We start from the raw sequence: 26,667 nt of genomic DNA, 5'->3' as shown, positions 1-26,667 counted from the left end.
TGCATGTTTTTTCTGTTGGGGTCCTTAGTGGAGGAAACCCCTTGTGAACACGGGGAGAACATACAAACTCCACACAGAAAGAACTATTTTGAACTCTTGCCCTACAGTTCAGAGTGGATAAATATTCAATAAAAAACAATTTCTCTTTTAACATGTTTCTATATCATGTAGTACTCATTTATCTTATAATGTTGATGATTTAGAATTTTGTGTGAATGTGTGTGAAATCTGAGTTTGATTTCAGAACAATAACACTAGCCAAAAAAGAAGACAGGCAAAGAAGTGATTTTACTTGGTTTTCAGGACCACCCTTTATGTAACGCGCTTTAACACACAAGCAATTATAAGGGAGCCGATCACACAATGACCACACAAATTAGGGGGTACATAAGAGCCTTTAGTTCCAAAGCTTCTTTTTTACCGAAAATAGTCTTAAAACATTTTTTTAAACATTAAAAATGACAATGCAACAATGCAGCCATAGGCTAACACACACAGTTGTTCAATTGCTCAGATTGGAGGCTGACTGCCATGATATACAAAACCACTTAACACAGATAATCAGTTTCTCTCAAATCACTTACCACAAAGAGAATGAGTGAGAGTTTCTCTCTTGTCACTTGTAATTTAAGACTGCCGTTTGAAATAAGACACTTTATCGTTTCTCTCACCACTCGCTCTCCTCCTCTCTGCTTAACTGGACCTGCTCAAATGTTCTATTCACAGTTGAGGGGATGTGCATAGGATCTACAATCTGAAATGGGCCCCACAGTTTATACACTCCATTGTCTTTTTTAAGCTGCTACACGCCTGTCCTCCAACAAAGTCAACAGTGAGCCCACAAGAGCCAACAAAGTCACATGTTGCTCCTTATCACAGTGGATGGGCCCGAAAGTGGCATCATGTCGAGTTGAACTACAACTCCCATGGTTCAGTGGGCTGCGTTGGGCAGGCCCTCGGGGACGAGGGAGGTGAAGAAGGTGGTGATGAAAGACCAGGCGGAGGAGAAAAAGCCACTTTGGTCTTCTCCCGGGGGTCCTTCGCTGCCTTCCTCTCCGCTGTCCCCATCCTCATCTCCTAGGCCGTCGTCCATGACGCGCTCCTGTGTACAGCGAACACAGAGGGGAGGGGAAGAAGGTGTTTCACAAAAAAAATACTCACTTGCTCAAACAATATTTAACACGTCTCAAATATCTCTCAAATCTGATGCTCATATGGACAGCACTGATTTAAGAAAAAAATTATTCAAAAGCTTAGTGAAGACACTATGAATCTACACTCAAAAAGGCATGTGAATGTGTGCATGAGAGAGAGAGAAGGAGGGAGACAGAAAACAAATGGAGTACCAGATCCTGGAGGTCATTCAGATCTCCGTCCAGTTCGTCCTGGTTGCCCCCGTCTACCAGGTTCTGCAGCTCATTCTCTAGGTTGAAAGGGAGCCAGCCAGCTTGATGACTTTTGGGAGACGATTGATGACCAAGACGATGAAGAAACAAACTCAAAGTTAGACGTGAGACCCCAATGTGAGCATCATGACCAAGACATTTTAATTAATTCATGTTTCAGAGGAGGAGGGAATGGCAGCACCCTGGACAGCTCCTTTACTGTCAACAAATCATCAGCACCATAAATAGAGCTGGTGGCAGTGACAACAACACACTGGTGCCAAAAGTGTGACAACTGGATGCTCTGAAATAGAAAAACTGACTCCACTGGTATGCACTTACAGGTAGAACATCAGCATGCCTCCCATGACCATGACGAATCGGCTGAAGGAGGAGTAGAAGTAGACAATGCTGAGCAGGGCGACTGCCCGTGACCCCGTGTACACCCAATCCAGCCAATCGTGGTTCTGTTCGTCCTCATCCTGCCCCTCCCCACCTGCAAGGTCGGCAGGGGCAGCCTGCCGCTGCTCTCTGGGCAACTCTGATTCGCCGGTAGGGGGAATGGGGCTTGCTGTCTGATAATACGCAGCCATTGAGGCTTGACTGACAGGATGAGCGAGAAGAGAAGACACAGACATTGGGTAAGTAAATAAGATGTATGTTGTTGTATGTCTTATAACTACAATTATGACTACAACTATTTCACAGCTACGCACAAAATAATTTTAAAATGTTCTGCTTATATGATGTAAGGTTCTTTGGAGAACAAATTTGGTTCTCGGTTTTACGGCAGTTCTCAGCACCAAAGATGCATAATAGCAAGTAAAGATTTCTTCATATGGGAAAAGTTTTCTGTAGAACTGAAACCTGCTGGTAAACTGGCAGGCCAGTCATGAAGAGGTTATACATTTTTTTTTCTTTTTACAAGGTTAAAAATGTTCTCTAGAGACAGGAAATGTGTGTGTGTGTGTGTGTGTGTGTATGTGTGAGAGTGAGAATGAGAGAGTGAGTGAGCGAGAGAGAGAGAGAGAGAGAGAGAGAGAGAAAGAGACTGTAGGCCTATGTCTAAACGATAAATATTTTGTAGCCTACAAACATTTAGATCAGGCCTACAGAATTCAGTAACTGTCCTATGAAAAAATATAACATTAAAAACAGCTGGCTCAAATAGGATTATCCACACCATACAGGTAGTATGAAAAGAAATTCATATGTAGGTCTATCTGTGGTAAATACAAGCCCTGAATTGCATTTGGCTAATATGCCTCTGCAGGAAGTGGTAGCAAGTAGGTTACCAGCACTAAGCTAAGTAGTAGAGCTATATCAAAGCTATGTGTTAACAAATGGATGTGCTGACCTCACAATCATAGTAAAATGTGTTAACTTTAGTGTTAGTGTAAACTAGCATGTTACGGTACCTGGCTTGCACGACCCAATGGATTGTGTACATGTAGTATGTATTGCCAGTATCTTTAAGTGAACATTTCTATGGTGGTCGTCGCGGTGGAATGATTTGTTTTCATAAACTGTACTTGGCTAACATCACAAGCTAGTATTGCCAGTGTTATCTATAAATGAACTTTCTTTCATCATAACAACTGCATATCACAGTGAAATGGGCTTGAATGAGTGGTTTAAATACATTATGCTGGCTTACATTGTTTAAAAAAAAATTATTATTGAATTTTCCTGCATTGATGCAGAATCTTTCATGTTCAGCGATTATTTCCACTCCCATCACAGAGCAAAAGGGAGTGTGTTTGTTTAAGAATGTGCGGAGTGCATCCTTAATAGGCTCTGAGAAAAGCTTGAGCGCCTGCCTGCACACAGGCTGAGGAAGGCAGTGACTCACTCACTAGTGCATGTAGAGCTGCCAGGCGTAGACCTGCTGCCACCACATCAGGCTCATGGGGCTGATGGGAAGGGCTGTTCCGGAGGGAGCGCCGGGCGCCGGGGGAAACTGAGGCCACGGGTAACTAGACAGGGGGGAAGAGATCACATCAGGACTCCAGAAGCGCACCAGGAAGATAAACACGGAACGCCGGTAAAAAAAAAACATGGCTGCACACGCGAATAAACAAAGGGAACACTATGCAGAAAAACAATCATTTGCATCAAAGGCCATGGGAACCCAGGACACAGCTACATACAGAGAGAGAGAGAGGGAGAGAGAGAGAAGGAAAGAGAGAGAAACAGAGAGAGAGAGAGAGAGGAGAGAGATGCAATACAGAAAAGAGAAGCATTAGCATAAAACAGAGGACCTGAAACACATCAAACACACAGAACAAACAAACACACCCACACACATAAACACAAAATACCCACACAGAACTCACCCCTGTGCAAAGGCGGGGTGCGCTGTAGTGTTGATAAAGTGACCTTGCTGGCTCTGCTCAGCTGTGTGCTGTCCTCCAACATGTGACTGGCCCTCTGAAGGAGACGCTGCGTCACCAGGACTCTCTGTACTCTGACCAACAGGAGAAAAGATCTTCAGCCGGTGTCTGTGTATGTGAGTGTGGTCACACACAAATCCAAGGCAGGCTGTGTGTGTGTGTGTGTGTGTGTGTGTGTGTGTGTGTGTGTGTGTGTGTAATGTGCAGCGTTATCTTTTTTTCACCTTCAAAACCTCATGTAATATAGATTGAGATTGGTAATCTATTGGGTTTCATCTTCCGGGGACATAACTTTGGCACTTTGTGAGTACATAGTTTGGAGACAACTTTGGAATTTGGTCTTCTCTTTGAAATCTCAAGTGTTTTAGGGAATTACGGTATTGAATGTAACCAAGAAGCGACAGGAACCAGATTGAATTCCCTCCCATACCAGCCCACAATGTCACAAAAGCACCAATCTCCTTTGAGGTTTTCTGCTCTGCTGAACACCCTACATCTGAAACAACAGATTGGTGTGCAATGCTCCAGATGCCACGCCATGCTAATCACCCCACGTTTAAAACAACTTGATGCCAGACGTAAGAACGCATGGGTCTCAGCACGGTGCTTTGTCATTTATCTATTATGTGCTTGCCGTCTTAAGATAGAGCAGAACAAGTAATCAGTATTTGCAGAAGAAGAAGAAATCAGCTGTTTCTATGATTTGTCTGGGACATGCAGTTGTACGTGTGAGTGTGCTGTGTCAATATTTAGGAAAGCTTTGAAAATTCCTGCAAATGTTATACTTTTCTGAACTGACAAGAACACACTCAGAGACGTCAGCCACTGCCATAAAGGAAGGGGCGGTCCCCAAACCTTAGAAGTGACTGGTGCAGTTTTTTGGTTCTTGGGAAGTGGAAGATATCAGGACACTATCCATTTTTCTAACACGATGTGTCTGTACATCATGTACTAAGCACAACACTGAATAAACGTGCCTGCCTGTAAGCACCAAGCTGACTTTCTTCCATGTATATTGTAATGTATGCCTGAGTCTCTGGCCCAAATGACACCTCCTGCCTTACAAACAAGCATGAGCCATGTTGCGGAGTGTGTAAGTACTTACGGCTGAGGGAGTGGCTGAGCTTGTGTGGGACTTGGAGCCCTTACTGCTTCGTCTGCGTGGCTGAGGGGACCCTGGTGGGGTTCGTGAGGCGCACACCAGGTGAAACATGTGATACTCATCATGCTGTGGAGAGCAGAGTAGGACCACATATGAACCACAAAAATACAATCGCATTCAGAAAAACAGGGACAATGCCACAGCCAGCTGAGGAAGCCATTACAAGGCTGCAGTAAAAAAATGTACTAGGCATAAAGAGACAGAAAATATAAAATAAAAAACAGAAAAGGCAGTCCAACTTTTTACTTTCCTTCTGCCAACCTTTCAGTGTACTTAAAGAGACAGTATGCAACAATCTGTGTACTTTTTGAAACATATTTTTACAGGCAACTAGCACTAGTATGATTTTCAAATAAATGTTCATGGTATATAGTCATGTGGAGGACAGACATTCCAACTAGCCACCTAGGCTGTGCACTATGCAGTGTGGTGGTCTGAGACGGACCACTCTGAGGAAACGCAAAAAAGCTTTAACAGCACGGGATTGACAACTATATCGGCAAAAGACATGAGCTAGCAAGCCTTTTACTCCTTAATACTGCTTTAGAGAAAGAAATTGCTGTGGTTTGTTGGCTTGTGTGTGTATGTGTGTGTTGGGGTTGAAAAAGCTATTGTGTAACCTTAAGTCAACTTAAGCCTCAACGTGAGGTAACAGCATACAAATGAATCTGAGGTCAAGGAAATGCTTGGTGCATACCTTTCTTAACACATCCTTGAGTTGTAGGTGATCCGTGAGCAGCTTCCCCGCATACACTAACCTCTGGTCCTTGGAACTCTGCAAAGAGCATGAGGCTAACTGACTGACACACATACCGTAACATGACACGACATGACACTTTGAGACCATGGCCATCAGGGTGACCATTCAGGGCCCGTCTATGTAATGACGTGTAATTGGATGGAAGGGACTTGTGGGGGATTAAGGCCTTTCCTTTGTAGGGCAAAGATGTGGCGCATAATTTACTAACTGCAGATTGCTACCAACGAAAACACAGAAACAACTGCAATTGCAAAGTCTACTCCCTAACAAAACAACTCCAAAATGAGTGATGTCACCATTTCGTTTCTATTAATTTTTAATTGTGAGTCCTGCTGAAAGCCAGTAAGGCTGGCAGAGTGGTTGACCCAGAACAAAATAATCGGCAGACCCTTAATACCTCCACTTCAAAGTAGGCGGCATGCTTGACCATGGTGTTATGCATCACACAGACTAAATGGAACACAGTTGTTACTACATAACGTTTGTGGTGGTGGGAAATGCATTGCTACCGTGGATTACTCCAGAACAAAGAAAGGACTCACACAGACTCTACTCTCTAATGTATCTCCTCCACGTTGCCCCTGAATGCAAACACGGTTGGTTGCCTAGGTAACTTGGTCATCTATGTACAGTTCTTGGAAAGCTTAATTGATTCAATTCTGATGCTTGTCTAATGAAGTTCATTTCTTTCCCACGTCCAAACTGTGTCAAACTCTATACTAAATTCAGAAACTGAATAATAGGCCAAATATCCAAATATAGGCCAACCTATTACTAAGAGCAAACAGTCAAATGTCCCAAATGGAACCTTTTTTTTTATTTCACTAAGCCAAGAACGTAATAACTCCTAACTTCTGAACACCAAACAAAATTAAACCAGTGAACTCTGGTCTTATTTTTCAAAGGCACTAATTCATAAGATTATACCCACAGCTTTACTCATTCAGCAGAATAGGACAGATTCCAACCAGGACAAGCAGCAGTGAACACAATTACATAACAACTAGAGCAACAGCGTATCCCACACCCATGATTAAGAGAAGGATAATGCGTCATTACATTAAATGAGCACCAAATTTCAAATACTGAAGCAAACTTCAGATGGACGTTATGTTAGTGGGGTCAAAAGAAGACAGGTGAATTGCAACTGAACATACAGTATGTAATACTGTGAATGTCAGTCGGACATTTATTATTAGTAGGATGATATTTTATGCACTAAAGAAATAGGGGCTTGGACATCTTTGGAAGATTTCTTACCGGCTTACTGGGATAAACGTGTGAGAGGTGGGTTTTAAGTTTCTCCACCGTCCAGTTCAAGAAGCAATTTATGGTCTGGTCATCATACTTCTGATTAGGCGCCTTAATGACGAGGGTGACAGGGATGTCCATATCCATAGCTCACAACATTGGGCAGAGGGGGAAACCTTTTACAGTGATTCTGTGGAGGTTAAAGGAACGGTAGAAACAGAAGGTCCAGTTATGTAATTAACTATCAGATACAGTTTAATAATTAAACCACGGACTGTGGCTGAGTCGTCCATCTACGCTTGCTAACATTAGAATACAGCGATTTGACTCAAAGAGAGGCTCTATTTGATTGTCTACAAACAGACAAGGTAAATTCGCTAACCAAACGTTAATGTTTACATTCCGGGAGGAAGCTGCAGTAAGCTGAAATCTTCATAAATAGGAGTGTTGTTAAACCAAAGTTAGTTGACAGGTAAAATCTAAACATGAAGGTTTGCGATAGGCAAAGACAGCCATAGTACAATCCACACAAACCAGCTGTCATATACATAGCTAGCTGCCTAGCCAACGTTAGATGTAATCAGGTTAGAATCTAGCTAACAAGCTAGCTAGGATAACTATCTACCATCACCGAATTTAGGTTGAGAATGTATCTCTCTCCCCTATGAGTGCTCGTAAAGAGATACATATGTGACACTTACCTGGGTGAGTTCCGTGCGGTAATTTCTCAGAAGCCTTGTTTATTTTCATTTGCTGAAACCCAAAAGCAAATAAGTCGGCTGACTTGTGTCCAGGGCGAGATCTTTAATAACCGGAAATGACGACACGAGTTTAACGAGACAAACAGCTGATCCAAAGATTTTACATCAAGGATTTTTGTTTTTTGCCTGATCTGACCTTTTACTGTCTGATCTGATCAGGTGGTCAGGATTCAGAGGGTTAGCTTCGGCCAGTTCATATCAGGTAGTTTATTTGAACCACTGGAAATAATGTCAAAGACTGTGTGTGACTACTGCATTTAACCAGTTAAGAAGTGTATGTGTATACTATCATCATCATCATTGTTTATTCAGGGAGAATTGACTGAGCACAGGGCTCTTTTGCAGCAATGCCCTGATTGAGGCTACATAGTACAGAAGAACAATAAATAAACAAACCATAAGAAAACAAAACAGACAAAATAAATAAAAAAACACATTAAACAACTCAGAAATTAAGTATAAAAAAAATAACATAAAGTAAAAAAAAAAAATCAGAGAATCATTTAAAACAACAGCATTGAGGCACATCCTTATTATCTAAAAGGCTCTTAAATTGGTTGACAGACAAATACTTGGTTAAATTCAACTCCACTTGAACAGTGTTCCATTTATGGGAAGCAAAGAACTTAAAAGCTATTTTACCTATATTAGTTTTTGTAAGGGGGATTTCAAGGGAGATGAGGCTCTGTGACCGTGTATTATGACAGATGGATTATAATTTTAAAAGTGACATGAGATAATTAGGCAGTTTTCCCACTAAGGCTTTATAAACAAATAAAATACAGTGTTTTTCCCTCCTGTCTGCTAGAGGGGACCAACCAACATTCTTGTATACGTTACAGTGGTGGGTCCTGAAAGCGTCTCCTGTAACAATGCGAATAGCACTATGGTAAACAGAGTCCAGGAGTTTTAAGGTAGAGGGTGCAGCATACATGTAAACAATGTCACCATAGTCAAGAACTGACAAAATTTCCATTCGGTTTTCAAAAGTAAAACAAGATCTTATTCTATAAAGAGCACCCAGTTTAATTTTAACCTTCTTAGCTAGGTCAAGAACATGTGATTTAAATGACAGCCTATCATCTAGCCAGATACCTAGGTATTTATAGCAAGGAACTTGCTCAATATTAGTCCCAGAACGGGTGCATATCCTATGGGTGGGGGGGACATTATTTCTACCATTGGAGAAAATCATGAATTTAGTCTTGTGAGATTTCTTCCTCGTTTAGTCTAATATACTTAATTCTAAAGGGTGATGTAGTGGGTTGTTGCAATCAATGAAGCTGGAGCGGTTCGGATCTGAGCCAAGATATTTATTGTAGCAGACAAGAAATATCACTAAGTACTTTCTGAGTCTAAGTATTCTAAGTCTAAGTGGAACAGAGCTCTGAGAGTCGCCGCGGGTCGGGGTCTTCGGAAGATGAAAGGTCCGTCTCTCTCGTCGCGAGCTGGAATCTGAACGTGGAGCGTTGGGCACCACGTAATTTAACTATGGGTATTACGTAAACGAACACGAATGTATAACAATTCTTCTGACACGTACACTCGTACACAGGCATGGCCATGACAGTCCATCAATGTCCTTCAGCCAGGCCTAGGATGGTTCACAACATATACATTCCACAGCGGCGCTGTCTCCGGGTGGATCGGCATATGGCCTCCATCCACTCTAACACAACCAAGAATGTGGGCCTCCACACATCAACAGGACGAGAGGGCCATGTACAAGTTTTTAGGAACATAAGAAATATCACTGGAATCTAACATTCCTCCCTTTTGATCATTCTTAAACAAAGTTTAAAACATCAACAACAACAGTGTATTTCTGGAAAAACTAAAAAATCTAAACAATAAACATTTTCCATGGCTCTGACATTTTTTGTATGATTATATGGAAAGAAAATACAAAACAGGGAAGGGGGGTGAGGAATTGGAAAATACAGGACAGGAAATAATAAAACAAGGATACTTTGTCATACACTGGGAAATCCAGTGTAGGTTCTTGGGTCACTCGGGGGAAACCCTACTGAAAGTTGGGGGAAGAGGGGAGGGGAAGGTAAAGTAAAAGGAAGCATAAAGCAGGACTATCCTAATCTAAACAATTCTGGGGAGATGGGTCGGGGGATGGGGAGTTCCATTCTCCGGTATGGCCTTCAGGGCAGCCAACTTGGGAGTGGGGGAAGTACAGGCATGGAGCACAGAGAGGGACACTCTGATGGCGATATAGATCAGGACGATAGGGATGAGTACGGGTAGAGCCATCTGGATGATCTTGGAAAACAGAGACCCACCCAGATCACTCAATCCCTTTCCCAAGGACCAGGGGCTGGTCTCAACAGTCAACCTCGCAACGTTAGTATGAATATCTTTAACATAGCCAGTGACGTTAGCGGACAGATCAGGGACATAAGTACAACAACGTTGGTGCAAGTGTTGCTTAATGAAAAAACAATACCCTCCCAAGCGGACTGCTAAAAAGTCAAGGAGGTATTGATGCTGGAAAACCATTGTCCTGAGTCCATACAATTCATGACTAAGGTCGCTGAGTCCACTGGCGGAATCGTTAGCGATTGCGTCCAGAGTGTTAACTAGGATTCTAATCTCATCGAGGGCCACAGTGGCACCATACCCAGGGATGATAGCAGCGAAAAATCTTTGAGTTGGGGTAGCAATGGGGGAATTATTACCAAACAGATCACGCTTGGATCTGCTCTGACCAGTGGCATCACCTTTGATATGCTTTTCATCTTCAATTCCTAGAGCAGGGACCACGTAGGCCATATAGCAGGAACCCGACCAGGAGACAGGGAGGTAAGAGTAAGCAGTGGACCCACACACAAACATGGATCCATTTACTGCAAGCATGGTGTCAGTGTCTTTTATACGATGGTCTGCGGCCACCCTCGTAGGGAGGGGGACTTCAATCGTGACACCATCTTGCTCGATCTGAATACCAGGGTTACCTACGTCAGTAGTGTAGGTACATGTACTATTACCCATAACCTGTCCGTTGCCGGAGTTAACCCAACAAATAATTCCTACGGGGGCGTAGCTCAATCTAACCTTAGTGGGGGGACCTATGTCCATGGGCACCGTGTAAAAGGGGGCATCTATGGAGGGTGTTCCATAGGCGGCAGTGTATTCAGGGATTGTGAAGGGGACAGCAATGTAAGGTGGTACCTGTGAGGAGGTTTGCATTAACCCACAAACCCAGCAAGCTTGCACTCCTTTAGCTTTGGCCAAACCGTGCGCAGCCTGCAAGAAGGTGTTATCTCTGTGAACCTCATGATGGCTGTCAATGTCACAATTTCCTTTTATACACAAATAACATATCAACAGGGCATACAACACATGGCATTTCATTTTGGGACAGTCGTTTCAAGAGTCTTCTCCTGGGACGGCTGATGGAGAGGGTAACAGTTTGTGGTCGGGAAAGTTCAGAAGATGGCAACACAGTTCAGATGGTGCAGATAGCCAAGCTATCTCAGGATCTCGGTCGTGATGACGATCTCCAGGTTTCCAGCCACGGGGTACATAGGATTTAAAGAACAAGAGCAGTATCAGTTGGGGGGGGGGAGGCAGTGTTAATCTAACACAGTTATGTTAATCTAGCACAGTTATGTTAATCTAGCACAGTTATGGCATGCTTTAATGCTAAGCAACTAAACATTTGTCTTGATTAAAGTAACCATTATTATAGCACTAAGCAAGTGTCATTCTAATCTAAGAAGTTGTACCACCAAAAACCTATACCAACATCTCACCTGGACTGGTTCGAGAGGACAGAGGAGAAACCTGCACTTTAATTCCCTAATCTTCCTTTTGTCGCTAATCCCTCCGTAAAAATAAAAAATAAGAAATTAAAGTCTTCCCGCACTCTGACCTCCCTCTGCTCACCTATTCTGTAAAACAGACGTGAAAGAGGTTTTCTGCCAGTCCAATGAATGTCAATCTCAGTCAGTTGGCGCGTCAACTAATTTACAATGGCTAGCATGGATCCATTTTGTCTTGTTAGCAACCCTAATGGCAGATGGAGTAACTAACAGTATCTGATACGGCCCTTCGTATTTGGCCTCTAGCGGAATTCTTTGTGGTTTGTGAATCATGACCCACTGTCCAGGCACCAAAGAGTGTCCTCCCTCTGGCGGCTCAACCCAGGCCTCTTTGACTTGGTTGGACGTCAGCTGGAGGGTCTCTGAGAGCTTGATGCAGTAGTTCATCAATGCGTCTGAGGTGAGGTGCACGTCGGCTTTGCGCAGGTCAATTGAGCCTGGGAAGCTGAAGAACCGGCCAAACACCACTTCGTAAGGGGACAGGCCCACATCTTTGTTGTGTGTAACTCTCATGCTACTCAGCGCAATGGGGAGCGCGTCCACTGTTAGGAAAAATACTCTGCGTGTTGTTTCGGAGAGGAACCACCATACGAAGCAATTTGTTGTAACAAGGTTGAGTTTTACTGGTAGGTAACGACACAAAACAACTTGCTCAATAGACAGTCAAGTACAGTCAAGCAAGCCGGAGAATGCATTCTAAAGTCTAAACAGAAGATGCTCGCACTTTTAAGGCCTAATTCTGTGATGTCGCTTCTGGCCCCCTGCACCTCCCACATACACTGTCTTCCACTCGGCACTTTGTTATAACACATGATTAACTTCTGCTTTTAATCTGCTGACATGTATGTCTGGACATTTTTGTCTGTGCCCCAGCCTTGACCACCTAAGATTTATATGCTTCTCTCCTCTTCCGGGCCTTTGTTTTAACTTGCTTTCTCCTGTCTGACTCTTTACATTTCCCCTGCAGATGTTACTTGCTGTTTTTCTGACTTGTTGGCAGACTGCCCTTTTATTGTGATTATACTTCATTGATACATTTGGTTAAATGTGATATGATTAGATAAATTTGATAATTCAAATGTATCTTACATTTCCCTCCTTTGACCTCATTTATGAGGTCAACAATTTCTCCAAGCATAAGCCACTAAGAAGCCAGGTTACATGTTCAGGATGGGTTTTCGTTTTACTTTACACAATTCTATCAATCACCCTCCTTTAGCATTCTAGCACAGCATAAGCAATATTACACCTCCAGGCTCTACTCTGTCACCGGGATGCCTGCCCCCCTCTCAGGTCATCCGCCCCCCATGGCTTGGTGAGACTGCCAGTGCTTTTCTCTTAGAGGTCACCCTCAGAGCGAAACCTTTCAGTGCCTAAACAGTGTCTAAACTAATAAAAGTAAGCTATAATAGTAAGTACTTCAAACGGTTAGTCTTATACTAAAATTAACTATTAGGTTACATTTTTATACTATAATCAACTTTTTGTAAAACTAAAAAATACAAAATGCAATAGTACACCATTTTATACTAAAATCCTAGCACAATAGCATTATGAGCATGCACATTTCAGCAAAAAATCATCATTCATTTTTTTTTTTTCTTCTTCACCCCCCTACTCTCACAACTGACTTTCCTGCTGTCTACTCTCTCTTTCTGCCTCTTGGGGTTCTCTCCAGTATTCATCTTCCAAGTAGTCGAACCAATCTGCTTGAGCGTCCAAACACTGGTCGCAAATCACCTCCCTCGGATCACCACTCGTCCACCACACTCCTTCCTGAAAATGATTCTCAACAACCACATCTTCCCCTCCTTGGTTAAACAATTCATTCAATGTCTTTTTGTGGTGACTCAACATTTGAGCCACCACAGCTGCTCTCCCCGGTGTCATAAGGCCAAGAGGTATCCCATCCCCATTATCATCATTATCATCATCATCATCATCAGGTCTGCAAATTGCCCAATCCTCATTTACTAACACCGCTAACCTCTGTAATTTGGCCATCTCTTTGTTGTGAATTTCTGCCCATTCCCAGCACATCCAGCCGGCTCCCCTTCCCTGTCCATACTTACAGTAGGGGTTGCCTATTGGGCAATCAGGTGTGTACGGGCCTTCAGGTTTTATCCATACCATGTCATCCCCAGTCATCTTAGTCTCATCCTTACTCTCCGTGGGTTCATCTGTCTCCCATTGTCCATCTCCATCCTCCTTTTCTGTTGGGGAAATAAACAGTGTCGCCTCCCATGTGTTCCCTACTCTACCCACCGCTCCGAATGGGAGAGTCTCCATTTGTGCTGCCTGGTACTTAGGTGGTGCGTCTGGGATCTCATCTTTTCCATTAATTGCTCTTTCTATGGTGCGAGTAGCTAGAGTTCTCATACATGGAATGCAACAACATCCACAGGTGGTCAGTATGGCACCCCCTACTGCTACTCCTAAAAATACTTGTCCCAAGAACGCTCCCCATCTTCCAAACTTCTCATTTAACCAATCTACCAGAGGATTTTTTATTCCAGACTGTTCTTTCATTTCGTTAGCTAGGGCCTTCAATTTACTCAGACTCCTGGTTAGTTTCCCATCGGGTGCAGTATTGTTAGCAATGGCAGTACAACAGGTATCTCCAAACATTACACATATCCCCCCTTTCTCAGCTAGCAGCATGTCTACGGCAATGCGATTCTGCAATGCCATAAGCGAGGTCTGAGAAAGTTGTTCGTGGATTGCGTCTATGGCATCTCTGGTTAGGTTGGCCAATCTCTGTACATTGTAATGCACTAGGTTAATCCTGTTTACATTTTTATTCACTGTTATGGGAAATATTGCTGAAAATAGGGGAAATGATTCCCATCCTGCTGCCACTTCATCTGCCAATTTGAATTCATCTGGTATGTTTCTGGCTTGCCCAATTGCATCAATCCATACCCCATCTCTGTTTCTCTCCCCTTCTTTCTCCATCAATGTACTCCGTCTCCTCCTTAAGCCTGATGCGTTTTGCTTCCCATTTCACCAGCGGATGCTATGTGGATGGGAGAGTTCAAAGACACCAAAACACACATTCCCCTCCAATTGACAGGAAGGTAATTATATAGTCTTTTCCCCCCACAATACCACCACACATCCGCTCTGGTGATGGTCAATTTGCTAGCGACTGGAGTGTTAGTTACATCCATTATATTTCCACATGGGATTCCTGGGCCTCGTATTGGGATTTCCCCTGTCAAATATACCTGGTTTGCTGGGTTTTTGTTTCTAAAACATGTCAGATTCCCCAGGTCACCTATTTTGAATATAGGTGGACCTACATTTGGTGGGGCCATTGGGAAAATAGTTTCCCATGGTTTGCATGTAGCGTTTGGATTTTCTGCTGACATTAATTCTATCAGGCATGCAACACCTTTCCCTGATTCCCCGTCTAACTTCCCATTCTCAAAAGCTGTTGGTCCCATGATGAGAGCTGGTCTGGCTTTTGCACAGATGAGACAGTCTCCAGTCTGAACTTGGTGGGTTATCTGCACCATTCTATCTATCCAGGAGTTACTATCTTTGAACCCAGTTTCTACTGCCAGTGTCTGCTGGTAGGTGATTTTGTCTGCATCTAGTTTTTGCACTACAGCCGGGGCTGAGGTGGGTTTATTCACTACATCTTCGGGTTGATTTACATAATTTATGCGTATTAAGCCTTTTGGGTCTTTCCCTCTTACATCCACTCCTACTCCAAAGTACAATATGTCTCCTACTCCATGGGCCCTGCCTGTCCCTCCTGTGCATGTCTTAGGATGCCACCCCTCCATGTTCCAGGGGTTTTTCAGTCCTGCCTCCATAGTCATAATCAGGGGATTTACTCCTCCTGAAAGGTGTGCTGCTAAACTACCTCTTTTTAACGAGATCTTTTGTTTGAAATACCATTGGTCCGTGTATTTTCTAGGGGCAATTGACTTTAGGGGGCTTGCACCAGTCCACCAGAAAATATCCTGAGTCCACGAATAACACCAATTCCCCGATGTCGTCCTTGGATACCCATAAGTAAACACACAGGCATACACATCATATCCCTTCCATGCCTTCCCATCTCCCCCGCAGTCTATTACATCGCATAAGTCGAATTGAAACACATTTCCTTTTGTCTTGACAACGTTCAAAATTACTTTTGCACCACAGGGGTCCAGACTCCCACTTCCTGTCACCCCTGGCCTGTACTCCATCCCTGGCAACAGGTCTGGAGGCTGTGGTGCCACGTTAGTCATGTACAGAGATATCATGACTATCAGAAACAGTCCCATTCTTTCCAGTTTTTACCAATGCACAATGGGAAAAATGATGCCAGTTACTGTCTCCTTCTTTGTCCACTTTCACTGATCTGTCCGAGACCACTGTTACCTTGTGTGGACCAGTCCACTTTGGCTCCGACCAGTGTGGTCGACCTTTACCTTGATGTAGACCTGGTCTCCTACGGTCACTGGAAGTGGTCTCAAACAGCCTTGGTCTTCCTCCTCTCCTCCAATCTGTACCTGCTGGGATATCAAGTCAATCATCTGCCCCAATACTTTCATATATTCGGACAGTTCTGTGTCTCCTGGCTCATTCTGATCTACCCATCTAGGGTCCTCTCTAGGACCAGGCATGGCCCTCCCCGTCAGTATCTCATGAGGGGAGAGGTTGGTTTCTGTTGCAGTTTCCTGCCTCATTGACAGTAGGACTAGAGGTAATGCCTCTGTCCATTTCATCTGTGTGCCTGCCAATGCTTTTGCCAGTTTGTTTTTTATGGTTCGATTAGCCCTCTCCACTATGCCTTGACTCTCTGGGTGGTATACACTCCCAAACCGGTGCTCAATCCCCATGGTTCGTTCTACCGTCTGAAGGTGTTCATTTTTGAAATGGCTCCCATTGTCGGAGCAGATTTTTGCTGGCACCCCATACCTAGGTATCAAATCTTTTGTTAGCCATTTCACTACAGACTCTGCATCTTCTTTTTTCGTTGGTATTGCTTCTATCCATCTGCTATATCTGTCTACAGCCACGAGTAAGTAGCGATAACCCTCCTTTGTTCGCCAGGCTAACCCCATGTCTGTATAGTCAATGCAGATTTCACTCCACGGTGCAGAGGGAACAGGAAACTTTAGCAGTGGGTGGGGCAGTGTTCGTTTTGTATTCATTTTGTTACACGTGGTGCATTCGCTTCGGTAATTTTCAATGTGTTCTCTGAGTTTTGGACACCACCACTGTCGCCTTATTTGTTTGTACATTTTTGCCACTGACACATGAGTGCTTCCGTGGGTCTCTTTGAAAATCACAGGTAGTAAGGTTCGAGGAGCCACTACTTGTCCCCCTGTCGACCTCCATATGTGATGTACCTTTCCGTTTTGCTTGTGCGTCTGTCTTATTGCCCCATAAGTTATCCAATCTCTTACTTCTTGAGGACTAGATGCTTCCTGTATTTCCACTATTTCTAGTAGCTTAAGGCTCAGTTGTATTTCTGACAGTGGAGTGGCCTCAGCCTCCTCAGTCTGAGAGAGCTCGCTTGTTTTTTCTGTTGTCTCACCTGTTTCCTTATCCTGTTCTTTTGTTATTTTTCCGGATCGAAGGGTCACAAATTGCCCTGCTTCCTCGTATCCCGATGCTTGTTTCGCCGCCTTGTCTGCTGCAGCATTTCCCTTGCTTTCCTTATCTGTCCCTTTGGTGTGACCAGCTACTTTTACCACTGCAACCTCTCGGGGTACTTGTACTGCTGCTATCAGGTCTTTCAGGAGTTTTACATGTTTTACAGGAGTCCCTGCTGCGGTTAAAAATTTCCTCCTTAACCACTGAGGTCCATCAAAATGCACAGCGCTGAAACCATACGCTGAGTCTGTGTATATGTTTACTCGCTTGTCTTTGCTCATTTTAAGGGCCTCTGTGATGGCTATTATTTCCGCTGCCTGAGCAGATGCTGGTTGGGGTATTTCTTCCGCTTTCACGGTTTCTGACTTCCCTTTTTTCCACTCTATTACCGCGTATCCTGCCCTGTTTCCGTTTTCTCCCTTATATGAGCTCCCATCAGTGAACAATTCCCAATCTGGTGTCTCTATTGGTTCAGAGAACAACTCATCCCTCAATTTGCTGTCTTTTTTCACTCGGGCTACACAGTCATGTTGTTGCAAATGTCCCCCATTTATCCCTTTAGCCATATTTGCGTAATTGCTCTTTGGGGCTTTAAACACTACATTGGCTCTTTTCAGTGCGTCTTCAATTTTTATTTGCCTTGTTGCCGAGAAGCTGAACGCATTTGACGCCAGTAGTGCGGTTACACTGTGATCGGTGTGGACTACCAATGGGTGACATAGTACTATATGTGCCGTTTTTTCGATTGCTTTTGCAATTGCAGCCAGAAATTTGACGCACGTGGGTTTCCCACTTTCCACTGAGTCTAGTTTGCAGCTGTAATAAGACAGCACCCGTCTCTCTCCTCTCTCTTTTTGGTATAGTACTGCATTCACTGTTCCATCGGTCTCTGCTACGTCTAGATTAAAATCTATGTTGTAGTTCGGGCTCGCCAGGTGTGTGGCAGCACTCAGCGCTGTCTTTACCGCCTGGAACACTCGATTTCTTGGCACTGTCCATTTTAGTTCATCTTTTAATGCTCTGTGACCCACCTCTGTTACCATTTCTCTGAGAGGGAGGGTCAATTGCACATAGTCAGGAACGTAAGTCCGGCTATACCCACATAGTCCTAGAAATCCTAGCATGTCTTGTACTGTTCTTGGCTGTCCATACTGTAGTATGGCGCTTCTATGCTGCTCTGACATGGCTGTTCCATTCTTTCCTACTACTCTTCCTAGGAATTCGACTGAACTTCGTGTTATCTGGCATTTCTCTCGCTTGACCTTGAACCCCGCGTCCGCTAGGGTTGTCAACAGTTGTTTTGTAGCGTGTAATGACTCCTCCGCCGTTCTCGCCGCAATGAGGCAGTCATCCACATATTGGATCAGCACCACGCCTTCTGCAAGCTGAATGGTCTTTAAGATCTGGTTAAGTGCCAAATTGAACAGCCCTGGGCTGTCCTTGTAACCTTGGGGCAGTCGGTTGTATGTGTATCTCTTTCCCCGGTACGTAAATGCAAACCACTCTTGGCACTCCTCTGCTAAAGGTAAACAGAAAAATGCGTTAGCCAGGTCAATCACACTAAAAAACTTGTGTTCAGGATTTATGGCCCGCAAGGCTACATAGGGGTCTGGTACTGGCAGTGATAGGGTTGTGGTTGCATCATTTATGGCCCTTAAATCGTGTACCATTCTCCATCCTTTGTTGCCTGCCTTCGGCACAGGTAGGATCGGTGTGTTCCACCTTGCTTCTGGAGCTGGCCTTAGCACTCCTACTTTTAGCAATCCTTCTACTGTCTCTGCTATACCCTGTTCTTGTTCAGTTTTTAATGGATACTGTGGCCGCCACACAGGCTTGGTGATTTCTGGTTTCAGTATCAGGGTGGCACTTCCCTCTATTCTCCCTACATCATTCTGGTGTGTTGTCCACAGGCTAGTTGGTACCTCAGCTAGTAAGCTCTCTGCCCCACCGTGGTTAGTGTTGAATCCTGCTATGTCACGTGGTTTTTCTACCTTTTCAAGTTTGGCCATGTCCCATGCGTCTATAGTGAACCTCCGGAACTGTCCATCTTTTGAAACTTCCACCAAATCTTCAATTTCCACGTAAACTGCCTGATTGGCTCTTGCCATCATATCCCCCAGACTAGCTGCCTCATGTTCTCCAGTCATTGCTAAAGTTATGTGTGGATGGTATTGTTCCTTTTCCGGAACCCACTCTCTTTGTTCTGGGGTGAGGTCTACCTCTGCTGCTATGCCCTCTGGCCCAACCACTATGTGTGTTGTGTGTATCTCTTCACTCTGTCCTTCTCTCAGTTTTTCCCAGCGATTGTCATATTCTAAATCTGAATCTGCCGCATAATAATAGGTCATGTGGAACGGGTCGGCCGGTTCATGGTATGTTAAATCTGTGTTCATTTTCTTTTTCCATTCGTAGTATTGACGTAGAAGCCCTGGGCACACAGAATCATGTGTGATCCTGGACCAGTATACGTTTACTGTGTTATCTTTTTGTTCTGAGGCCTCAATCAGGATGTACTGACCGTGTGTTCGCTCTATTCTAGGTTGTCCAGGCCACTGTATTTCCAATCCGTCTGGTGAGCATAAAATTTTGACTCCCATCTTTGAGAGTATGTCTCGAGCTAATAAGTTCACTGGGCAATTAGGTGCTATGATGACGGGCTCTACTACTGTTTGGTTTCCGAAACGAATCGTTATTGGTTGTGTGTATGGTTGTTTTTCTTGTATCCCCGAGAACCCTATTGTGTTTAATGTTTTTCCCGATAATTCAACCCCTCCTGGTCTTTTGGTCAGTGTAGTTGCTGCAGCACCTGTATCAATCATGAATTCAACTTTTTCATTGCCAATTAAACCCGTTATCATGGGAGGGGACCAGGGTGGGCTCACTCGGGGGTGGGGTTCTCGTGGGCCTCGTCAGTAACCGTCCCCATTATGGTACGCCCATTCGTCGTATCCATCAGGTACGGGTCCTGCACTCACTCCCTGCATGTTCGGTCCCTGTTGCCATCCCCCTCTACTCTGGTTCCCTCGGCCTCTGCCTCCTTGTGATGCCCTATACCCTCCTCCATTGCTACCTCTTCCACGGTTCTGTGGCATAGGTGGCCCATGTGCTGGCCCCTGTTCCCCATATTGTGGGTTGCGTGGGTAGGAAGGCGCCACTGCGCCACACTGCCGTGCATAATGCCCATAGATCCCACAAGTATAGCATCGGATCTGACTTACATCTCTTCGTGGGTATGATTGCATTGGCTGGGATGCATATTGCACTGGTGGTTTGTTACTGAGTGGTGGTGGGGCCGCGGGTGTTAAAGCGGGAGCCATCACACTTGGTGCTGGTGCCAGAATGGCCTGCGCTGCTGCCTTGATAGTTGCTTGTTCCACCGCTTTTGTGAGTTGTTCCACAAGCTTGTCACCTGTTTTGTTTCCCTGGCTCTCTTTCTTATCTTTCTCTGCCTTCCTATGACGCTTCAATCCATGCTCCACGTGTTGCACCCATACATTCTGTGGCAACACATCCAGTCCCACTGTGTCTTTTAATTTATTTTGAACTGGTTGTGGCAGCCCTTCTACCACCCCTTTCCTGAAATGTATTTGTGCCAGTGCTGAATTGTCTGGTCTTTCCCCGGTTCCTTTTTCCCACATCTCCCACGCCCTCACCAGGTACTCATGGGTGTTCTCACTCTCTTTTATCTGCAGGCTGGTTAATGCGTCAACCGTATAGGCTGTCGGATAGCTTCGTCTCAGGGACCCCCATATCCGGTTACGATATGCATTAAAATGTTCGTCCTCAGGTCTCCCCTCACTCTTGGCTACTCTCTCTGCCTCCAATAGAGCCCTATCCGCGTGGACTTTTATCAGTATTGTGCGTATGTCTGCCAGAGCTAACTGATCCTGACAAGTCTCTCTCTCAAATGTGGTGATCCAGGAAGCTGCACCATTGGCTATTGGTGGCAAGCGTTTGATTAGTGCCTCAAGATCTGTCCTACCCCATGGCACATATTTTCTCTGGTTCTGGCCTGTTGCTATTAAAGGATACATCCCTGTTGGAACCTGTGGAACTTGTGTGACACACATGGGTTCATCTTCACCTTTGTACCTTTTGTACAAGCTTCTACCTGTTCTCATCTGATGCATGTGTGCTTGATTTAGCTTCACTGGGAGTTTCCTCATTTCATATTCCTCCTCACTACTCTCTTCTGTGTCCGTATCTTCTGGTTCCCAGTGTTGCCTTCTCTGTCCTCTCATCACATCACCAGCCGCTAGTCTTTTTCCTGTTATAGTAACTTCATCTAGATCTCCTTTCCTATCCCTCACTGCTGGGGTAGAAGTGTATATAGGTGGGGTATACATTGGTTGCCCCTGATCATACAATTCCTTGGGATACTGAAGAATGGATAGCCCTGCATGTCTTGATGTGTTGTCTGTGATAGTCTGAACCGGACGTGTGTGTGTGTCTTTGGGCCTAGCCCCCCCCTCTCTGCTCTGTTGGAGCAGGGAAGTGTGTGTGGACTCTTGGCCCCCACCTTTTCAACTCTGTCTGAGCAGCGAACTGTGGGTGAACTCTCGGCCCCCACCCTCTCTGCTCTCACTGCGCGGTGAACTTCTTCTTTCTGTCTGTCTCCCTTTCTCTGCCTCTCACCACTTTCTCTCTCCTCTCTAGACTTGTTGAATCCCTCACTCTGTACAAAATCATGAGATGACATATATGTGGCATATTCTGGGGGGTCAGTGCGCTCAGCCCTGTCAGCCCCTCTATTCTCCCTGTTCATGCTCTCTTCAGTATCTGATTCCTTTGAGTCTACCTCCTCTATTCTTTCATTGATGTTGTCTATGAGGCCTTGCACCAGGCCATTTGTGCTTACACATTGGTCATGTGTGCGGGCTAAATCAGTTGCTAAACGCAGTTCACTCCCTTGTCCAGTTACAGTTACTAAATGTGCAGTGTTTGCCATCATTGTTCGTTAAAGCGTGTGTACATTCTGCAAGTCTGTCTACCCTATCTGCAATGTATTCTGTTTTCATTTTCACTAGGTTGGACACACCTTCCATCTCTTCGTCAATTATCTCTAATCTTTGTGCAGGAATTACCACCATAGGTGCTTGTGTTACCAAGTCCCTGCGGCTGAACCCATTATATGGTGGGGGCGCGCTGGCTGTAGCCACAGGTAGAGGTGGATACAGTGTGTTTTCTGTCTCCCTACTTTCTTCCATATTCTTTCCTCTTTTTTCTGGGTCATTTTCGATCTGTGTCTTTTCTCCCTTCTCCACTGAATTTTGTCTCTTTCTTTTGTTTGCCATTATCGCCCCTTTCATGATCATCCCCATTATTTCGTCTCTAAATATATTCTCATCACTCCAGCCATCTCGGGCATGTCTTTTCGACTGGAGGAAGTTTTTCTCATCTATCTTCCTCTTTTTCTGTTCCATCTCATCTGTTGAACGCTGTCTCAACATTACACAATCTTCTCTGGTTGGAACAGGTTTGTCTGCTTCGGGATACCATCCTCTCCTAATCCAATCTTTTATTAGCTTTTCTAAGTTCCTGATTTTGTCTTTTGCAACCGCCTTTGCATTGTTTTTGTCAAAATGCTCTTTGATGTCCAGCACCAATTGACCTGCTGACCCTGCTCTCGAGTTTGCTTGGTCTGCCATAACTCAACCTGCACTGGCTACACTTCCTTTGTTTACTGCCAACGCAAGTCTAGGGTTAAGTACTGGATTTATCAGGTCCCAACCTACTATAATGCCCCCTAGTATTCTCTCTGTGATTTCTGCGAATCTAGGTTTCTCACCATTGACTAGTAAACTGTTTAAATTTATGTGTCCCCTCACTTGTGGTGGCGGGAACCAAATATCACCGTCTCCCCACGTTTTACGCTCCCAGAGGGGTATTACAGTTATCTGAATTTTCTCGTACCAAATTTCAGGTCTCCCTTTTTTCTGTCTTTTTTCTACGGGCGCCCAAACTGCGTTTCCAAAAGCTATGGGGTCGTCGTGGAGCCAGTAATAGAACTCTTTTAGTTTTACTGTCCACTTAACTTCGTGTTTTTTCCCTCCCTCTTTTGGAGGGAGAAGTGATTTTTCGTAGACTGTGTCAAATAATCCTAATAAATATCGTGGATTGATCAGACGATTCTCAAACGAGGATAACCACTCCAATATGTTCTCCTCCTGATATGGGCAGTGATTTCTTAGGTACCCTGCACTCGCTCCCACCACTTCTACGTGTTTTCTTATTATCTCAGCCCCTGTTTTGCCTGGGTAAGTTAACAATGTATCCAACCACCAACGGCTCTTGGGTGCTATTATTCTGTAATCACCCCTGATAGCTGTTGGAGTTGTATTCTCTAATTCTAACTCCCTCTCTACCTCCTCTACGTTCATCTATGGTTGACTAAATATAGATGCTTGCCCCACAGTTGTGTTTTTATCAGAAACAGGCCCTTATAACCAATTAGACCTGTTATAGAAACTTTTTTGATCAGAACTAGGCCTTTATAATCAATCAGACCTGTTATAGAAACTTTTTTGATCAGAACTAGGCCTTTATAATCAATTAGGCCTTTTCCCTTCCCCCCTGTTTTCTTTTCTCTTTTTTTTTTTTTTTTTTTTTTAATTGTTTTCTGAACCTTGTTTGCTTTTATCACTCCTCGCCAATCCGGTGCCTTATTGTACAGTTTCCTGTACGGCCAAGGGGTTCATGAGCCCACCGAAGGGAATTGCAGATACACAAACAAGGTTTTACTAAACACACTGAGTTAGTCTGAATGATCCACTTATCCGGTTGTTTGTTGGATTCTTGCATCCACCGAAAGCTTACCCATTCAGACGTAACAAAGGTGTGTTATATCAGTGTTAAATCAGTGCTATTTCAATGCTATATCACTGATTTACTCTATCATCTGAGTGCTTCTGATCTTAATTTGACACTTTTGCTGAACACAACAGTTGTGGGTATTACTTCTATTATTTATTTGTAAGTCACTTATCTTTTGAAAGACTATCAATCTTACAAATATTCACTTCTGTCCTATAGTACTGTATAAAGACAGGAGTCGGGTGTCTGAAAATTCAAACTTCCTCCTGATACATACACAGAACTGTGCGTGGCGCAGTGCCAGCCGTGTGTCTCTCTGCACTCAATTCTACCTTTCTTTATCCTATTTACACGCTTTTGCCCTATTTACATTTAAAAAATTTGCGCTACTCGCTTTACACGCGCTAACCGTGCTTGGTCGCGTTACACGCTTATCCTTTACCTCTAACCCAGAGGGTGAGCACATCCGGGATGTAGGCTAAATTGTAGGTCAAGAGTAGGCTAACGAGCTCAGACACTACTTCGATTATCTACTTCAGTTGCTACGCGGAAGGGTCAACCATGCTCACCCCCCGTTTAGGAACTCTGGTCTGTTACGCAGTCCGTACTAATCTCCCTCCTCCCTCTAAACCTAATGTTTAGGTAGTCAGGTCTATTATGCAGACCTACTAATCTCCCTCCTCCCTCTAAACCTAATGTTTAGGTAGTCAGGCCTTTTACAGTACCTACTAATGCTTTTTCTTATTTAAAACTGACAATTCACAAAGGCCTTGTGGGTTTTTGTATCACTATCCACCATCCACTCACACTTGCTGCTTCCTTCAAGATCCAAGATGACAGACAAAAACTAACTAATCAATATTCTAAGCTATGGACAATTCAATGAAATAGGTTTGTCCTCACCTTATTTTTCTCGCAGGCCTGCTTTTTGTCTGCCGCCAAAGATCTCGAAGCCCCACTCTGAGCCTCGTGCTCCAGGTGAGGGTTTGGTTGGTCCACCTCTCCTCAGTTCAGCGTCGGTGTCACCAATTTGTTAGGAAAAATACTCTGCGTGTTGTTTCGGAGAGGAACCACCATACGAAGCAATTTGTTGTAACAAGGTTGAGTTTTACTGGTAGGTAACGACACAAAACAACTTGCTCAATAGACAGTCAAGTACAGTCAAGCAAGCCGGAGAATGCATTCTAAAGTCTAAACAGAAGATGCTCGCACTTTTAAGGCCTAATTCTGTGATGTCACTTCTGGCCCCTGGGCCGCCCATCGATCGATCTTTAAGATTGTGAAATACTGTCTCGTCCACTCTGCCCTTAGTTATAACACATGATTCTTGTGGTATTTCCCATTGACAGAACTTCTGCTTTTTATCTGCTGACATGTATGTCTGGACACTTTCCCTTATCTATGGCCCAGACTTGACCACTTGATTTATCCTCATGCCTTTCACCTCTTCTGGGCCGTTGTCCCAGTTACTTGCTGTTTGATACATTTGGTTAAATGTGATATGATTAGATACATTTGATAATTCAAAATTATCTTACACCACCCAAGGTGTTCCTTCTTGATGCATCTTTGCCAGTCTTTCCTTCAGTGTTCTGTTTGCTCGTTCCACCTGTCCTGATGATTGCGGGTGGTAAGGACAGTGAAAAGACCATTCGATGTTCAGCATTCGGCATACCTCTGCACAGACTGCTCCGGTGAAGTGACTTCCATTATCCGAACAGATCTGATCTGGTAGGCCATAGCGAGGAATGAAATCTTTGACCAGCACTTTGGCTGTGTGTGCAGCTGTTCCTCGGCGGGCAGGGTAAGCTTCAATCCAACGAGAAAATTTGTCGATGACCACGAGGACGTCTCTGTATCCTTTGCACGCTGGCAGTGTGATGTAGTCCACTTGGAGGCAACGAAAAGGACCAGGGGGGGCAGGAACCTTCAGCATGGGAAGTTTTACTTTCCGATCATGGTTGTTTTTCATGCAGGTGACACATCGCTTAACAACATCTTTTGCCACGCCGGTGAATTTTGGATTCCACCAGACCTGACTAAACCTATTGCGCATCTTTTCCACACCCACATGTCCTAGTGAGTGAAGTTGCGTGGCTAGGTATGGCAGTAAGTTCTGAGGGGCCACTGTCTTCGTTCCCTGTCGCCACACCTTGTCATCGTGTAGTTTTGCACTGTTTCCCATCCAATTCCACTTCTCCTCTTGGCTTGAGGCATTTTGCATCTCCATTATGCTCGCTAAGCTTTCCTTCCGCCATTCTTCGTTTTCAGAATCCTTTCTCAATCGAAGGCATTTTGCGTAGTCGTTTTCCATTCCGAGGTCAGTTTTCATTTCAATGTTTCCATTTCTCCTCCCCTCTTTTTGTCTTGCTGCTTTTCTGGATGCGTCATCAGCTAGGGCGTTACCACGGGCTTCTGGGGTGTCCAAGTGAGTGTGAGCTTTCACCTTGACCACCGCCAGTTCTTCGGGGAGTAGCATTGCGTCCAATAAGTCTGCTACTAATTGACCATTTTTTATGGGCGTGCCTTTGGCCGTGACAAACCCTCGTTGGGCCCAAAGACGGCCGAAGTCCATCACGACCCCCAAGGCGTAACGGGAATCGCAGTAGACTGTGGCAGACTTTCCTTCAGCCAATTTGAGTGCTTGGGTTAATGCTTTCAATTCTGCTTGCTGTGCTGACGTTCCGGGATCCATAGATCCTGTTTCCAAG

At 44.4% G+C, this 26,667-nt stretch overlaps 1 protein-coding gene across 1 annotated transcript; it reads right to left on the bottom strand.

Annotated features, from left to right (window-relative positions):
* Positions 1-283: 283 nt before the first annotated feature.
* On the bottom strand, positions 284-7,792 carry LOC105903694 (homocysteine-responsive endoplasmic reticulum-resident ubiquitin-like domain member 2 protein). The gene is made up of 9 exons (XM_012831473.3): positions 7,653-7,792; positions 6,961-7,141; positions 5,638-5,715; positions 4,884-5,006; positions 3,722-3,852; positions 3,242-3,361; positions 1,728-1,988; positions 1,347-1,455; positions 284-1,102 (listed from the first exon to the last, which is right to left on the bottom strand). Exons 2-9 carry the CDS (start codon positions 7,096-7,098, stop codon positions 932-934), a joined length of 1,131 nt encoding a protein of 376 aa, XP_012686927.1. The 5' UTR covers positions 7,099-7,141; positions 7,653-7,792; the 3' UTR covers positions 284-931.
* Between the last annotated feature and the right edge of the window lie 18,875 nt (positions 7,793-26,667).

This window comes from Clupea harengus, chromosome 19, assembly GCF_900700415.2.
Source record: "Clupea harengus chromosome 19, Ch_v2.0.2, whole genome shotgun sequence".
In the NCBI taxonomy this organism is placed as follows: Eukaryota; Metazoa; Chordata; class Actinopteri; order Clupeiformes; family Clupeidae; genus Clupea; species Clupea harengus.
The sequence above is the reverse complement of the archived record's forward strand: the minus strand, read 5'-3'. Positions and strand labels throughout refer to the sequence as shown.

Excerpts from the sequence above, each read along its gene's own strand:
- LOC105903694 (XM_012831473.3), bottom strand. The coding sequence starts at position 7,098 with ATGGATATGGACATCCCTGTCACCCTCGTCATTAAGGCGCCTAATCAG. Across the intron at positions 3,362-3,721 it reads CACCCCGCCTTTGCACAGGG|TTACCCGTGGCCTCAGTTTC; the intron begins GTGAGTTCTGTG and ends CCCCCTGTCTAG. Across the intron at positions 1,456-1,727 it reads GGCATGCTGATGTTCTACCT|TCATCAAGCTGGCTGGCTCC; the intron begins GTAAGTGCATAC and ends GTCTCCCAAAAG.